Genomic DNA, 18,386 nt, shown 5'->3' with positions numbered 1-18,386 from the left:
ACGTAGATTAAAATATAAATTTACTGTATTAAAATAATCAGTAAAAACATATACAACACAATTAAATCAAGATGAAAACTAAATGTGAAATACTAATGCCTGGAATTTCAAATAATCAGAAATAAAACAAACAGAGGAGATACTAAAAAGTGACAGGAGTTACAGCCACACTCAACTGGAGGGGGCACCTAGAAACAAGTGGCCGAAGACTTCATAAAACACAGCAAATGGCCAAAATTACAAATGGCCAAAATTACAATAACGGTTAACTAAAACAATCAAAAGGCCGTCTAATGAAAACCAGGCAAAAATTTTAATAAAAAATTGAGTCAGGTTGTGTAAAATTCTAACTAAACAAAGCAGCAGTGACACTTTCTTCTCTGCAGGGACACAAATAACCTACATGTGTTAGTGTTAACAATTATTTAAATAGTATTACCATCAACCAGTAGGCTACTGACAAAATAGTTTACCTTGGCTGTAGCAACGCTCCTAATCGGGATTAACAATAAACTCTCGGCCCGAGCCGACTTCAAGCCTTTCCCGACTGTGGCGTGGAAGCAAGCAGCAAACGGGACATCAGTCTGGAATACATTTTACAAGCTGACTGACATATTTGAACAAAAAAAACCTCACCGGAGCACGCTACATAGGGCCTACCTCACAGGGAGAAACATGCAGAGCCAACGAACAGGTTTTACTACTGGGCTTTATTACCGAAGGACTGATCTGGAGACTCACAGCATTGGTTGACAAAGGTGGACTTTACCTGCCAGTTACACAAGCAGGCAAATTTACATAGTCATCATGAATGTCATATGGACCTTTTTCACCGCAGACATTTTGACTTGTCATAGTAGGAAAAGCACAGCTGAAATTGATAACCTTAACGAGTGTCCCAGTAAGCTATTTCAGTGAGTCAGTGAGTGCACAATACCAGGGCCTCTCCTAAGTGGAATGCAGCCATCATTAATGGTTTTGAATACACCTGTGCTTTTCCTACTATGACATGTCAACATGTCTGCCGTGAAAAAGGTCTATTGTCCATAAATTCCCTGACAGAAGGGAGGTATAATCATCCCTGCAACTAACCATGATTAGTGTGTGCTGCTGTGTGGTAATAAGCCAAAAGCTGTTTGTGTGGCAAGCTTCCTCCAATCGCAAAGCTTGACCCACCTAACAGCGCCGATTTTCACTTCAGGTATTTCAGGGCTTAAAGTTAAAAGATTTATACTTTCATCAACGGATATCTCATGGGTTTATCTCCTCTACTTATGCCTTTCATTCTGTTGGTAATTGCATTTACCCCCTCAGGTCCCAGTCATTCATTCTGTCTAATTAGCTCTCCTGACCCTCTAAGCACGGCTATGACCTCTTCATCCAGTAAAGGCGCTGACATCGGCCTCATCACTTTGACTGCTGGCTGACACACGGCCAGCGCTAAACGGAGGATGGATCCTTCTTGGGCTAATACGTGCAATTAGAACACAGTATTTGTAGCACTTTTAAAGGAGTTTTAATTGTGCTTATGCTAATTAATAAAAAGCAGTTAATACTTTTGTCACGGGTGTCCCATGGAAAGTCCAAGCAGGCTGCATGTAGGTCACATCTGGGTGTTTAAACCGACTTGTAATACATGCGATTGGTGTAAAACTGACTGCCATTGGCCAGCCCTCCAGAATGCACCAAATTAATTGGTGACTCACTGACTCACAAGAACACTGGCATGAAAAGACGTCTGTGTCTTGTGAAAGCGAATTTCAGTTGAACAATGGGCCCTATTTAAAGCTGACTGGGAGGCTTTTTGTAAGCAGAATAATGTTTGAATTAATTAGCACCTAGCTTTGCTTTTCTTCCTCTGTGATTTAGTATCTGCGGGAGGGAAACGGGTCAGGGAGTCATAACTCACAAATTAATCATTTATAATAATTCGTCACACTTGTTGGCTAACTGCAGTGCAACAGTATTAACTGATAAGATAAACCAATATATAAATGACATGTTTTTCTTTATCCTTCAAAATAAAGTTATCGATCTGGGGTTTTATAGGAGCAATACCGCAGTGCTGCTGAGTATAGGGCTGCTTGAACACTTAGCCGCGTACAGGGTTAGTGTTCACATGTGTGGCAAGTGAAACCCAGAGGACATTTCTGATATGACTGTAATTCTCCATGGCCTCAGCACAAATCACATTGCATGCCTTCAGGCACCCAGCTGTAATTCTTAATACACATGTAACTCTCTACAGGGAGGTTACATAAACTCCTGGCCCAGTCTCACATAGTCTCGCATTGCCAGACCTTCCTCCACAGCGCTGCGGAGGATGGTCTGACTAGTCCACATAACATTCCCGGGATGGGAGAAAAACGTGCTCTGGTTTTTTGGCATTTCTTTAAACCAATCACAATCGTCTTGGGTCACGGTGTCTCTGCAAAATCCCCTGGGGGAGGAACTGGTTTTGGTGGAACATGTGTACATTCAAAAGTTGTTTTAGTTGTGCAACAGAAAACTCAGATTGGACAGAAAGTCCAACACAAAGAAAGTGGAAGGTAACATCCGGCCAAAAAGAAGGACATCCGGCGGAATTTCTGGCGGCACCGGAGCAATCCCGGAAGTAGAACATCGTGGATATAGACTAAGTCTTACACAACTCAGGGGAGAAGTCTGTAAAATGACGTCACCTTCTACATTTTCTACCCCCAGAGGTTTAGACGATGTATCAATTCAATCCACACCCAAGGGGTCGACTACTGATGCAATGGGATTCTTTTCTGTTATTGCTCTCATCTTTCACACTGCACCTCTCGCTGACACTTGCCACAAGCTGCGTTTTAATGTGGCAGTTCCACAGAGATGAGAGGAGTGGTGCTCGACTTTGACCAGAGCAGGATTAAATGGAAAGCTGCTGGTAAGTGCGGTTTCACCATCACTGACAAATGATGGTAAAATTCACTCCTCTCCAGCATGGAACATCATTACCGTACATTTCCACAGAGAAGAAAATAGCTGCACTAACATCACAAAGTGTGTTTACATGTATTTATGTGCATTTTCAGTTGAGTGAAAATTCTGGAAATTTTAAAAATGAAATGTGATAATGAGTGCAATGAAACAGATGTAGTGAATCAATTATGATTTTTGAATATCTGTCACTCAATCTTCCTCTTGGAGGACTGTAACGTTCCTCATACATAAAACAAAGAAATATTTCCATCAAGTTTTCAACATAGTTTCCACCGCCTGAGGCTTGAAGTTTGTTAATTATGTTGCTGCACCCTCTTCTGCAATTGTTTTATGCCACCCGACTGGAGAATTAATGCCGCTGGTTTTCGTGATCTGGCCTACATTTGCACATCAACAGTAGTGGATGGAAATGCATATTCCTTTGCATTTTCTTTTGCAGATTTTCTTGATATGCAGTTCAAATTGGCACTAAATTTGAATGCAAATGGACTACAGATTAGCACTGTAAAAAAAGCCACATCAGTTTGTACTTTGGAATCACACTGACCACTTGAGAAACTGCAAGCAATAGACATCCAGCCCCACATCAGCCATAAAGTTACTACCAGACCAAGTAGCTGTAGTAGCAAAATCATTGAGTGTAACTTAAAATTAAGCCAATGTGTGTAATATTGCTTCTAAATGTAACTTTTTATTTGATGAATAATGTGTTATTTCCTCTTTAAAAAAAGTCACATAAAAGCCTTGTGAATGTTTTCATCTTCATGAAAACATCAGATACTTGCTTCATTCTGTCATTCACTTCTGCAGAGATATAATTTAGTATCTGTGGATGCTGTGGATGAAAAACATTTCCAACACTGCGGAAAATGCTAAGCTGCAACTTTAGGAGCTGTAAACACAACTATAAATCTGGGGCTCCATCTGTTATTACACCATTAAGCGTATGATTACTTCTGCTCTGAACATGGGCCATTTTGTTTTAAAAATATGGCACTAAAAACTATCAGCGAAATAAGTTTCCAAATAATTCTTAATTTCTTAGACGTATGCAAAGTGATAGCTCAATAATAGTTAACATCATGTAGTTTGTATCAGGGGAGATGAGAAGAGTGATTAATGTACCCACTGTATCTGTAGTAATGTACTGTAAATGCAAAGAAGGCTGTGTTGATGGATGGTCTGAGGAGAATTAGTTCAACTACGTGGCTACAGCGCAGCAGCTTTTATTACAACATTACAACACCAGCACCATCAAAACCAACAGGCTATAACATTACACTTTTACAGCTCCTTACTGAGGTGCCTTCTGGGGTCCTGTGTGGCATGAACTTGCAGGCCGGCTCGATTAGCAACTGACCTTTCATTATCATCTGTCCATCATCAGCGAGCCTCAGGCCACTGGGAAGAGCCCCTGCTCCAAACTCCAATATTTTTCATGGTTTCGGGTTGCTGTGTAGCATACTTCAGAACAGCACAGACATCTGGAGCAAACAGACAGTGAAATGATTGGTAACACAAGTAAGGCAGGGGCAGTCTGGTAATTGGTGAAAAAGCCTATTGTTGAATAAGATAACGAATTCAAATGTGAGATTTCATGTGTACATTGTCACACTGGGGAAACAAATAACAACAACCAAAGTTAAAGTTTGTAATAATACATATAACTATACACTATATCAATAGGTACTATTTTTCGAGTTTCACACTCAAATGCTAATTCGCTGCTTTGGGACTGTGAAAGGATTTGATGACAGTGAATCCTGATTGGTGCACGGAAGCACATGACATCATCTTCTTCCAGCTTTGCCCCGCCCACTTCAAACCAGCGAAAATAGCAAATATTATTTCTCATATGAAAAACTGTTTTAACTTAAGCATAATATGTTGTGTTCTTGAAGGACCCAATTGCTCATAGCTAGAAGCTGATTGAAAAAAAGATGTATACAGGACCTTTAACATTTTTTTCAATTGGAGAATGTAAATTCCTCCCTCCAATCACTCAGTTCCCGTCAGCTCAGTTTTTGGGGAGGTAGTAAGCACTGAAGTAGAGTTGGCTTTCTTCCACAGAATGATGATCTCATGAGATAGGATTAACTTATAACCCCCACTGCAAAACTAGCCAACAGCATGGGAAAAAAAATCTTTTCATTTCGATCACTGGCCAACGGGTCAAAGATCCCACTTTCACCCCCGGAAATCTAGATGTCTACTGTGACGAAACTCCTCTTTAACGACCAAGCAAAACTCACAGTAATGTAGCACCCAGGCTCACAGAATCTGGTTCACTTTGATTTATGCTCTTTGATGAGGCTGCATCTTCTTTATGAAGATCCTTTATGATGTGTGAAATTATTCATTTAGGGGTACATGGCCCTGAGCGAGAACACCTCTACTTGAGAGCCACCAACTGTTTTAATTCACTTTACGTCCTGGCATCGTACATTTACTGTAATAGATGCTGGTTCAGGTTTTAATCACAGTCATAAAACTAAGCCAATAATATGAGGTTTCTTTGCCAGATCACTGACCAAGTGAATCTTTTACATTCTACTATAAATTACACTCTGTTTGAATAAGCTTGAATCATTAAAGAACAGATTTGTAAATCCTCCATCAAAGAGAGATACGATGTGAGGAATTGAGACGGTAATCTTTTCATTGCATTTCCACTCCATTGTTTAAAAGGGAAACTACAATGACAATAATAAAAGCCTATTGGAGGGACTTTGATCTTGTCTTCATGATGCCATAACGGCGTCCTGAATATTCCCTGTGAGCTTTCACACAAAAGACAGATCTTCTTTTTACCATTAGCATGATAGCATGAAGTGCTGTCTGAATAAGACGCTTGCAGGATGCCAAATTATCATTTCCTTTAATCTGATCATCAGGTGAGGCAGCTGTGAAGAACTCTTTATCAAGCGTAGCCTTCAGCCTTGGTGAGAATATACTGATATGACCATACACGCAGGGTTAAACCATAGTTACGTGTCAGGTCATGTAATGTGTGGTATGTTTCGCTTACAGACTATTTGGGCTACATACAGCTCAAAGTGTCCCAATTCTGATGTTTTTCATGTGTCCCAGTTTTGATGTTTTCTGATCAGTGTGAAGCTGCATGGAGTCACAGTTTTCCAATTCCCGACTGGACAACATGGGATCAGGGTCCGCATCATCCAGCAGATTGAATATTAATATACAATCCAGAATTTGTCAGCACTGCCATGGCTCTGTTACTGTGTGAGAAGATGCACTAATTAGGCCCAAACCAGGAGACATACACTGTAAGTGAACTGTGGACAATAAGCAGGAGATTCCTTCTTTTGTTACCAAAGTCTACAGCCATGAAGCACTGTGAGGCTACTTAGGCACAGTGGTGCTTTGAGCTGCATGCTAACGGCAGCATGCTAACATGCTCACAGTGACAATATTAACATGTTGATGTAAAGTTTGTCCACCATCCTAAGCCCTTTTCACACATGCACTGCAACCTTGAATTTATCTAGAAATGACTCAAGGAAGCTGTATGTGAGAATGTGAATGTAGTTGGACCAGACATTAAAATTCATACATTTACCTTGCCAGATCCCTAGTACAAAGTTTGTCTAATGTCCGATTTAGCCCATTTATGAGGAATAGAGCAGGGCACTGTCCGGAGAATTCAGAGTGAGCGTGGGCGTGTTGATGTTGTTTCTATCATATGGGCAGGCTGGCACGAAACTAGAAGTATACAAACATCTGAGAGTGAAGAACAAGGGTGATTTGCACGAAGACGCCAACGACAATGTCTAACTGGAGAGATGACGGGATTCGGGAACTTCTGTCGCCAAGGGCCGACGCCAAAATCGTCAGACTTATTCAAGGAACGGCAAGAGACTTGACTGTTTATGACCAAATTACGAACCGGCTACGTGATAGGGTTGTAGTCCGTGTCATGTTCTGCCCTCTGCACGCTCTACCCAGGCGCCACCGCTAAACGTCTAAACCAAATGGAGTATTTCCAGCAGATGGGGACACATCTGATACGAACGATCTCCTGTTGTGTACTACATGTGTGAAAGGGCAACTGTCAGAAAAATCTGGTCCAGACGTTGTCCGGAGTTCATATGAGAACACATCAGATAAGAGCAGTAATTTGGCCTTGAAGGCCTATAGTGTGGACATCAGTGGCTATGTCACTATGTTTTTATTGTTGTGTCTCTGTATGCTATTCACCATGTTGGGTACTGTACACTTTTCCTGGTGTGAGTGTGTAATGAATCCAGTGTTCAAGCTTGACTAGTGCATTAACACCTGTAACAGCCAACTGGTAGACAGCATCTGGACAGGAGGCACAGACTGAGCTGTCAAAATAGCCTGCATAGATGCAAGAAGGATCCAATAATATACAAATAACATTGCCCATGTAATATTATACTGACCATACGAGTAAAAATGACATAAAGGTTGAATAGTTACAACATAATGTTTACTATATGACATGATATAAATAGCAAAATAAAGCTGGAAAAAGTCATTACTGATCAATACAATACTCAGTGACAGAGAGATGTGGGTTAGAGGAACATTTTAAAATATTACAACTGATATCAATTAGGGAATAGGATTCATAGAAAAGTACTTAAAAGGAAATATGTTAACATCACTGTTAAGTCCGTAAACAAAATTTCAACTACTGGAAACTCCAATTTTAGGGGTATGATTGAGATTTATTTCCATTTGAAAATATACCCATAAATTTGTCATATGAAAACAATTATACAACCTTGAACATTTTATCACAACAGGATCACACAAGTTAACACCCACATCCCTGCATTACAAATAATTGCCCTTTAGTTGTTTCTTTTTTCTTAACATTTAAAACATTTTCAACAAAAAAACTAAAGAATACAAGATTCCGCTACAACTTTCAAATTGCCATCTATTAAATACCCACAACCCCATGGTGCCCTAGGGAAGAATCCGGACACACTAGTTTGAAGTGGTGCGATCAAAGAAAAATGTGAGAGGTGGGAAATTCAAACCATAAATCTGTGAAGCTCAACTTTGTCTTGTCCCAAAGAGGGTACCGGCCAGTAAATCTTTGCCATTATATCTGGCCACCGACTCTTTTATATCATATCAAGGGATTTGTCTGGCAGGAAAATCTGCCCATGATTTATTATGTCATAAAATGGGTTTAACATGCCATTTCTGTAGCTGGAAGCATTTTTTCAGAGTAATAACAACACTCACCACTGCTATTTCTCAGGAAAAATGTCTGGTAAGTGAGCTCTATGGTAAAGACAAACCTCAGACCTTACATTGTAACTGCACTGTCTCTGTGTGTGTTCAACGTTTCCTTGAGTTTAGAAAAATGTTGGAGTCATTCCAAGGGGAACAATGACCTATTTCAAAATGTATGCAGCATTTCTCTTGAATATAATAATTGTGATTTTGCATACAAACTTACAAACTCTCTTTTACTCAACAGTGACAATACCATTGTTACAACGACCGAACGAGAACAAAGGCCTGGAAAATGCTTTGGACCCTATCAATCCTTTTAATTGTTCCGTTCAACGAGAAAGGCAATGCGTGCACATGCACAAAGAAACGCACAAATGCAACATTCGCGCACTGATGCACTCTCACATACACACGCACACATGAACACAACACACTACCTTTCATACTGCAGCTAAGATGGGTATTAGACGATTGAGTCCAGACATGTTGCAGCGATGATAGCTCTACTGCCACGCGAAGATGTCCCGTCACTCCCAGCGGCTCCCTCCTTCACCTTGATGTCACGGTGAATCGACAACATCATTACTCATCACATCACCACTGAAACACATGCCTAGTGCAGCACTATATCACTCCCATATTGATATGTTGGTTATAGTAATATATTCAATGTACTGTATGAGAACATTATTTCATATAAACACATCCACGGTTTTCACTTTTATATTCACATGCCCACTTTATCACTAGACCACCGTCATATTGACACCCACTATATTAGTACGTCACTTTCGTTTGTCACAATTCCACTGTCTTAGAAAAAACTTTTTTTTTTCAGCTGATATGTGTGCACTTTGTTGTAGACTTTGCTATCCTATTCATCAGTCTGCATTGTTTTTTTCAAATCATTTTCATGTTGACCCGTCGTGGGCCACTTGTTTCTGCCACGTCTGCTGACGCCCCGTTGGATTTGCGAGGGACATACTCAATATCAAAGTTGCTCTTATGGCGTCCTTTCCCTCGGCTCCAGGCGAACAGAAGCAGGAAGCAGAAGATGACAACACCTAGGAAGGACAGGCAGCCCATGGCTGTCGATATAATGATAGTCTTAATGTCTATAGGGACTGTCATGTTGTACAGTACTGTCCCATTCCCCCACGTGCTGTTAGAATCTGTCAGATAGTTTGAGCTCCTGTTGCTATAGTGAGATCGGTCCCCAATGCCCAGGCTCTTCACGGCTAAAGAGGCCGAGAGACTAGCTTTGCCAGCAGGGTTACTGGCAATACACAAGTACACCCCGCTGTCATGCAGCTCTGCTGTCTTGATCTCCAGGGTACCATCTTGTTGGACTTCTACCCTGCCACTGCTCTTGGTTGTAATGTTGCGTCGGTGAGGTGTAATCCAAACCACTGAGGGCCGAGGCGCTCCTTCTGCAATGCAGCTCAGGCGGGCCGGCTGACCCTCATCAGCCATCAGCAGCTGGGTCGTGTTGGGTCCAATCCGTGGTTTGGTGCAGGTCATGTATCTGGAGACCAGAGGCTCCTTGAGGTCACGGAGAGGTTTCCCCAAGAGGTGCTCTGGGGCGCTACACTGTGGCTGCACATCCAGAATCTGCAGAGACGGGGGCTTATGGCTATTGAGCAGCCAAAGCAATCTGCAGTCGCACACTAATGGGTTTCCACCCAGACAGAGTCTCTGGAGGCTGTCTGGCGAGGCAAACACTCCACTCTCCAGAGAGTCCAGGCGGTTCTCCGACACATCCAATAGTTGCAAAGATTTGAGGCCCATAAATGCAAAGGGCTCAATAGAAATCAGCTGAGCCCCTTGGAGGCGGAGCTCCAGCAGGTATGGGAGTTGGCCGAGCTCTCCCTGATGGATGTGCTGGATGCGGCAGTAGGACAAGTTGAGATGTGTGAGGTAGGGCAGGTCGCGCAGTGCTGCGCCGGGGAAGGCAGACAGGTTAGTGTTGGTTATGAACAACGTTGTGAGGTTGAGGCCATGCAGTGAGAGGGGAGGCAGTGTATCTAGCCAGGGCCAGTAATCAATCTCTAATCGGCGGAGACGAAATAACCTCTTAAAGGAGTAAGGCTTGAGAAAACTAATGCTCAGGTAGCGCATGCGCAGTTCGACGAGGCTGTGCAGATGTGCCAGAGCATCAGAAGGAACAACGGTCAGATTGGAACGTTCCAGAGTCAGACTTTGGAGTCCAAGTAATCCTGTAAAAGCCCGCTGAGAGATGAAAACCAATTCGTTGTCACCCACCTCAAGGGACGTCAACCTGCGCAGATCTTGGAAGGCATGATCCAGGAGAACCACCAGTCGGTTGTGGCTGAGGTCAAGGCGGGTGAGGTTGGTCAGGCCTGACAGCACGCCGGCAGGAACCAGCTGAAGCAAGTTGCTGCGAAAGTTAAGTGAGCGGAGAGCAAGCTGAGAACGAAACGAGCCTGGCTCAACCACACTGATGAGGTTGTCGCTAAGGTCCAGGTCCTCCAGCTGGAGGAATGAAGTGAAGTTGTCTGGCGTGATAATACGTAGTTTGTTCTTACTGAGGTCCAGGATGCGCGTCTCAATGGGGATGCCTTCAGGGATGGTGGGCAGGCGCTTTCGGTGGCAACTAACCGACTTGCTTTGGGCAGAGCACTCACATCGGGCGGGGCAGCTCAGAGCCAGGCTGGCTAGGAGAAGCAGCAAGGCCCCGGCCAGGAAGAGGTGGCAGTGGTTCAGGGCTGGGTGTTGCATGTCTCTTTTACCCACGTTGCCCTCTGTCATGGCACAGCTTCTTGTTCATATAGAGCACCATCACGAACAAGCCCTGCAAGACACAAGACACGAACAAGAAATGTGTTAGAATACTCCACATTCAACTCAGACTGTCTTCACCTCTTTGTCCCCCCCGCCTTTTTACATTTTCAACCTTTTACACTTTATGTCTCTTTAAACTGCTAAAGTCTTTTCTCCCTTAATGACCTGTCCCTTTTCCTGGCAAAGTGGATATAATGGAATTAAACTCACAGCAGGGCAAGACAGGGCAAGAGAAATATCAGCTGCAGAAAAATGTGAATGTTCATCAATGTGTTAGCGCAAAAGGTTGCAGGCTAACTGGGGATGTTTCATGAGGATGGAAGATGTTTCAATGCCCGATGGTGGGAAATTACCCTCGTTAGAGTGGAGTGAGGCTAAATGCCCATGCAGATTTGGTCTTGCTGCAAGTGTGTGACTGTGTATTTTGCATCAACGGTAATGGTGTGTGTTTCTGAGGGGGTTGACTATGTGGCAAGGGTTCAAACTAAAATACAAACTAAACAGGGAATGAAATGGCGGCTTGTATTTTGCTTCTCTAAGTGAATCCACAGAGTTTACCGCAGCTTTTACCAGGCATATATATTACTCCGTTTAGTAATCAACATACTGAGTCATCTCACTGGCTCCTTGTTGTATTTCTTTACATGGAATGCACTTTACAGTTTCTATATTTGTCATTGAAATCTAAACGTAATTTTTTTTTTATGTAGAGAATGCATATTTCACCTATTTAAAAGGTCCAATGTGTAGGAATTTCTCCCATCTAGCGTTGAGATCATATATCGCAATTAACTCTCTCGCGCCACGCAGTTCAAAGTACGTATTACAGCTACGGTAGCCTTCACGCTACAAAAAGCCGGCCTCTTGCTCTTTTCAATATCCTTTTTCTTTTTCTGGGCGAAGAAGAAGACTCCTGTTCCTGAAATTTGAATTTTGAATACGTGTGGTCCTCCATGTTTCTTTCTTCAAACTTGCCGGGGCCGGGAAGCTACCATACCCATTAGCAGCATTAGCAGCACCTTTGAGTTTATCATGTGACAGCGAAAACGCGAAAGGTGGAGCAGTATGTCCTGTATGTCCCTTACCGGCTAACGTATTTCAAGATGGCGCATGAATATGGAGCGTCTACTCCAGTTTATGCGAATGCAAATGTAAAATTTCAAGCCGAAAGAAATACTTGGAGTTGATGGCGGTGGTAAATATTCATGAAAAAGGACAAAGTTTGCTGGCATGAAAAAGTTTGTGAACGGGCAACACAGATTTTGATAATGAACAACTAAACACGTTACACACTGGACCTTTAATAATCAATAAAAAAGCAAGCAGTGAGCGCAAGTAGTGTGAAAAATAACAGATGCATACATTTACATAATCGACACAACAGTGTCTATTTGCTTCATTGCTTTGATGTTCTATTAGTTTCTGTTTACTGCGTGTTACTGAAAATGACTGCTTCTTTATATTCTATATTTGTTGTATGACTTTTATTCCTAAAATGACCTGGCTTTTCCAAAGCAGGCTAAATCCCAATATATATACAGCATGGTAGAGTAACATCGCTGCAGCCAGTCACTGTGCTTGTCTCTGTAGCACACACAGTCTCAGCTCATGATGATAAAAAGCATATTGGCATAGCAGCGCTTTCCGCTTTACAAAAAAAGGATAACTGCACTGTGTGTGAAAATCAATAAATAAAATGAAAATGATGCGTAGGCTATTATTTTGTCTTTATAAATTTAACAGTATTTTTAGAATACGAGTAAATTAATCTAGGAAGTTTGCAGTGATTCTTGAAATATTTTGGATTGCTTTTGTGATTTCCTGGTCATTTCTTCTTCTTACATTTTGTTCACTTATTCAGTGAACCGTGGCTCCAATTCCCAGCCACAATAGTTTTTTTTTTTTTTTATGGAAAGAGAAGATAACGGCCGGGTAATGAGGGCAAGAATCTACAAGTCAAACATGAAACAACATAAAACAGTATGCTCTATGAGAGCCTTGCCTCCTAACGGTTTGGAAAGTCACAGACCTTGACAGAAAAAAACACTTTCCAGCAGCCACAGGTTGTTGAATTGACAGATGGCTATGTAGACAGTGAGGCCGACTGTAATTGCCTCATTACCAGTAGTATCTGCATTCTGCTCATGGCGATCTTTGCCAATTAGGTGTGTAAAACGTAAGACACATCTGCGAGCGCTGGAAATTTGAGTGCACATCATAAAAAGCAAAGCAAAATGCTAGAAATATGAAAGGTGCTTTTTAAAAAGACTGTTGACTGCTTGCAGAGCTCTGTCAGTCACTGCAAAGCAATCCAAGCCAATCAAATCCAGCCAAGGCGAGCAGATGATGAGCACGCAGACAGACACATACCTTTTGCTTTGATAGTGAAGTGAGTAACATTCAGAAAATAGCCGAGATGAGGCTGAAGGAGCCGGAGAGCGCACACACTCACTCTGTCTCTTTCCCACAGCACTCACCCCACACCGCCCGGCTCAGCAGCTGCACTGCTCGCATCTCCATATCTCTCCTCTTTCTTCCTATCGCTGTTTTATCTCTCCGTCCTCCTGTTCACACATCTTCCACCTAACTCCTTTTCTCTCCCCCGGTCCTGCCTGGCCTGGCGAAAAGCCCCAGTCTGTTCATCAGTCCCTGCAGGCTGGGCTTTCATCGATCGCAGCGCAGAAACATCAGATGCCAGGAATGTAGCCTTTAACAAAGAGCAGGCCGTTGCCACAGCAACTACAAACCCTTACTCCCATCCGCTCTATGTAGTGTGCCAATCACATTAATGAAAGAAGGAAGAAATAGAGTAAGGAGCTTGACTTTTTTTGTTTCATATTCCTTTGGTCTTCGCAGTACGAGAACACACAAATTGAATACATTCCTGGAAATTCTGTTTCATTGGTATAGCAGAGTCGAGTTTAAGGTGTTTCCAATCTGTCATTCTGGACGCCTTGCTATTTGTCGACCTGTCTTGTTGCCCATCAATCTGGTGCTCTGGTAACTATCTCTGTCTGTCTACCTTATTATCCATCCACAAGCCTGCTTCGGTTTTTGTGTATTTATCTGTCTGCCTTTAGCCGTCAGCCTCTGTACGTCTCTGCCTGTCTGCCTCTCTGTTTAATAATTACAGTCCAGTTGTCTGTTGCTGCATTGGGGAACTGGTCTGGTGATGTGTTGGAGGAGAGTTGTGTGTCAGGCATCACGCTGTCTCACCACGGCTCTGCTCAGAGAGTTGGTGTGCACATGAAAAAACACGACAGCCTTGTAAGTTATTTAAGCTCATATCAGAGAAAAGAACGTGCTAAAAAAACTATTGTAAGTTGGACCTTTTTGTGGCTGTGTCTGGAGTTAAACCTTAAAAGAAAGAAAGTTCAGCTTCTCTGACAGGCCACTGAAGACATCTAATTTCTTTAAAAGTTCCATTGTGTAACGTGTTGTTCATTATCAAAATCTGTGTTGCCTGTTCACAAACTTGTCCTTTTTCATGAATATTGACCACCGCCAATCAATTCCAAGTATTCCTTTTGGCTTGAAATTGTACATTTGCATTCACATGAACCGGGGTAGACCATAGACAGTATATAAGGGGTAGACGCTCCATATTCATGCGCCATCTTGAAATACGTTAGCCGGTAAGGGACATACAGGACATACTGCTCCACCTTTCACGTTTTCGCTGTCACATGATAACTCCCAGGTGCTGCTAATGCTGCTAATGGGTATGGTAGCTTCCCGGCCCCGGCAAGTTTGAAGAAGGAAACATGGAGGACCACACGTATTCAAAATCCAAATTTCAGGAGCAGGAGTCTTCTTCTTCACCCAGAAAAAGAAAAAGGATATTGAAAAGAGCAAGAGACCGGCTTTTTGAAGTGTGAAGGCTACAATAGCTGTAATACGTACTTTGAACTGCGTGGCGCGAGAGAGTTGATTGCGATATATGATCTCAACGCTAGATGGGAGAAATTCCTACACATTGGACCTTTAACTGTGAATGTATTCGAGTTTACAGAGACTTTTTCAGCATTTTAAAGCTGTAATCCTAACAGTTCTGTCACATTTACATGAGCTATCTTAAATCTAAATATTACCAGATCCAGGTTTCACGGTGCAGATAAAATAAAAATGATTCCCCAAATACTGTAAATCATATCTTTAGATCAAAATACCATTTCAGCACATATAAGTAGATAAACTTAAAAAATTACAGCTTGATTCTGCTGAAGACCAATCCATATCTGGCATACGAAGCCCACTGTCTTCCAACTGCTTTTAGTTTTCAGGTTTTCAATTATTTGCCTTTAAGACATGTTTCTCCCACCACAGAATGACTGAACGGACAGCTGATAAGGGTTGGCAGAATGTAATATAATATAACAGCATGTGATCCTTCAAGTCTGTATGGCAGAACCTTTCAAAGCAGTTTCAAAGAATCCAAAATTATTGAGAAACAATGACAGTAACTGATCTGAACAGAAAATCCCTAAACTGTAGCTAGCATTTTAGCAAATTCTTGTTCAAACATTGGGATTAAAATAAATATGTGAGGTAATTACTGAAAAGAATGGTGGCCTTTGCAGCTTATATTTTCTTTTGTATTGTGTGGCACCTGTTCAGGGTTAGCTGGAGATTTAGTAGCTTGTTTTAACGAGGCCTGTGTTTTTCCAGCTAAATAGAGCTAAAGCTTTTCGAACTTTCTGGCAATGGCAGATGGTGGAAGGAGTGAATGGCGGATGGAAATAAAAATCCCTTCCAAAATGGTAAGAAGTAAGAAATGTGGGAAATGTGGTACCATATTTTAAAAAAAACAATTACAAGTAACATAGGAAGGATACCAAATTTGTACTCTGTGATCTCATTAATTTGTATCACATCTAATAGTATATTAGACAATTGACAATTTTTAGAGCTGCACCAATATTTGTAAATGAACAATGAAGAAAATTACTACATGTAATGTGTTGCTCATAGCAATTATGATCACTGAACTCTGCAGTTAAGGAGCATTTTAGCCTCTCCAGCATTTCTGATACAAAAACAAACTGCAAATTACCTGCCTATAGCACTGCATGGCAGACAGACAAAGCTAGCAGCCAACATTAGCTGTTGAACATAGTGGAGAATGTAGTGTCAGGAGTTGGTGGAGACCAAAACAGAGCTAGAAGAAGAGTGAATGGATTGGATTGAGTCGCTAGGTGGACAGAAGCGTGACTCCAAATTAATGCTAATGTTGCTCTGTGTGTAAATAAGCTGTTTGCCACATGTTCACAATATCAGCTTTACAAGTTGATAATGTAATTATTAATGGAAGTTCAAATAAAGAATTTACAGACTTGAATGGCACATTACTGGCTTATGATTGAGTGGCCTATGTTTCTGACCCAGGCTGACCTAGGTGGCACACATATAATACTGTGGTGGCCCTTTCTTGACTCCCTTCAAGCCCAGCCATGATTTTTTTTAGAAACTCTAGGAGCCAAACGTGTCATGGGCAAGATGGAAAACATACAAGATCCCACAGAATTCTGGGTAAATGGTAATGGTGACGGGGGTCATTGAGAAGGGCAGCCTACAGGGTTGAGCATTTTGGGATTTGGTTCTGAATTGGATTAGAGTCAGTGAAACTGTAGAAAATCTGACAGCCGAAAAGGAGCTGTAGGGTGATGCATGAGTCACTGTGAGAGTGAGAGCGAGAGAGAGAAGAAGGAAGAATAAAGAGAGCGCCGTATGAGTAAAGCAGAAATACATGAAGAAATGAGGAAAGCCAAGCTTACGAGATTAGATAAAACCCTTGTTTGCTCGAGTTGAGTGTGATTTCTAATGTACATTTAACCGAGTAAAGCTTGAGAATCTGCTCTTCCAACAGATCTCGGAAATACTCAAAGCAATGCTCGGTGCACATGTTGTTTTTAATCTTTCAAGACGAGCACCATTAAAGCCCTGTTCATTATCACACCACTTTCTAAATCTGCGGCATTTGGCAGGAGCAGAGCAAATACATTTTAGACGAGGAGGAGGACTTAATTGGACTGTCCAAATTACAGTATTGATTGACACAAAATTATCTATGAATTAATAATGATCTTATTGACTTTTCTTTGTGCCCTAAGGTGTCCATTAAATCAATTCTGTGTGTTGTATCTTTGTGAGAAGTACCATCTGCAGTACAGAAACTTTAAGTTAACGTTAATAGCACGGTTACCCTAAGATGTGCGGTTAGAGGTATACAACATTTAAAAGCATGGGTGGCTTTTGTGGTGCATAATAACCTTTCTTCCTCTTCGCACAGCATTGCAAATATGAGGCTTTGAATTCACTGGATGCAATTATTTTGCACCCAGCTTCCTTGGAAAAAAACCATTGTTATTTTCCTCAACATAAATCATATTCAATACAGCCTCTGCAAAAAAGTTAAATGCCTATTTTACACTTATTTAAAAAAAAAAAAAAAAAAAAAAAAAAAAAAAATATATATATATATATATATATATATATATATATATATATTTCTTTTTTTCATTTGTCACTTTGAATAACTGGAGTTGTACAAAAGTGTACAATATTCATTAATCCTGATGTTTTCCCTTGAAATATTAAACATGGGCCTGACTGTTCTGCTTAGCTCATTTCCAGATTTTATAGTGGCATGAATAATGGAATTATTTCACATGAGAGAGTTCACATGTAGACGGTTATTGCCGCATGTGACATAACATACACCGCAATTGACCTGAAAGGACACATCGTTAAACCGATCATCCTTTTTGCATCTGTGTTGTTGCACAAACAAACGACCCACAAGCGTTTTCTTGATGTCTAACACCGAATAAAGAAAACATGAGGGATACATATCAAAGAAAATCCCTGTTGATTACCCTTTTTATGTCCACACCATTACAGCACACAGAAGATGTAGAGAAAGAGAAGCAGGCATTTTAAGCTTTGAGACAACTGAGATGTGGATTGTGCAAAAAGCACAACTGTCAGTGTAGCACCAGCTCATTTTAATGATAATTCACTGTCTATTCACAACAAATGCTAACAAGCCAAATGCATTTTCTATTCTGGGGAATTGTGGCACTCTGCACACCCACTGACCACCCTGCAGAGTGCAAAATGGCAGCGGAGTTTTCAGAATGCTGTTGGGAATCGGAAGTTGAATCGTGTTCTTCGGGGCTAATTAATGCTTGTGCATTCAAACTCTGCCAATTAAGCAGCTCCTTTCTGCACCACTGGCCATGTTTCCTCTGAAACGGTGCCTTGTTAAGCCATCAACAGTGTATCCTGTCTTCCACCATGTGGCTTGTTGTATGTCTGATGTGCTGCAGGCTCAGAAGGGATGCAGCTTCACCCTGCAGTCTCTGGATTTAGAAAAGTCCAGTTAA

At 41.6% G+C, this 18,386-nt stretch overlaps 1 protein-coding gene across 3 annotated transcripts in view; it reads right to left on the bottom strand.

Moving 5' to 3' along the window:
- Positions 1–7,603: 7,603 nt before the first annotated feature.
- The window catches only part of lingo2b (leucine rich repeat and Ig domain containing 2b), a 51,080-nt gene continuing 40,297 nt past the window's right edge, over positions 7,604–18,386 (bottom strand). For all 3 annotated transcript variants that reach the window (XM_028566129.1, XM_028566131.1, XM_028566128.1), the window contains one exon: positions 7,604–11,011. In XM_028566129.1, coding sequence (XP_028421930.1) covers positions 9,100–10,968 — 1,869 coding nt within the window. In that variant the 5' untranslated portion in view covers positions 10,969–11,011 and the 3' untranslated portion in view covers positions 7,604–9,099. The remainder of the gene's footprint in view (positions 11,012–18,386) is intronic.

Source organism: Perca flavescens, chromosome 20 (assembly GCF_004354835.1).
Source record: "Perca flavescens isolate YP-PL-M2 chromosome 20, PFLA_1.0, whole genome shotgun sequence".
Classification (NCBI taxonomy): Eukaryota; Metazoa; Chordata; class Actinopteri; order Perciformes; family Percidae; genus Perca; species Perca flavescens.
Note: the sequence above shows the minus strand (reverse complement) of the source record. Positions and strands in the feature narration are given on the sequence as shown.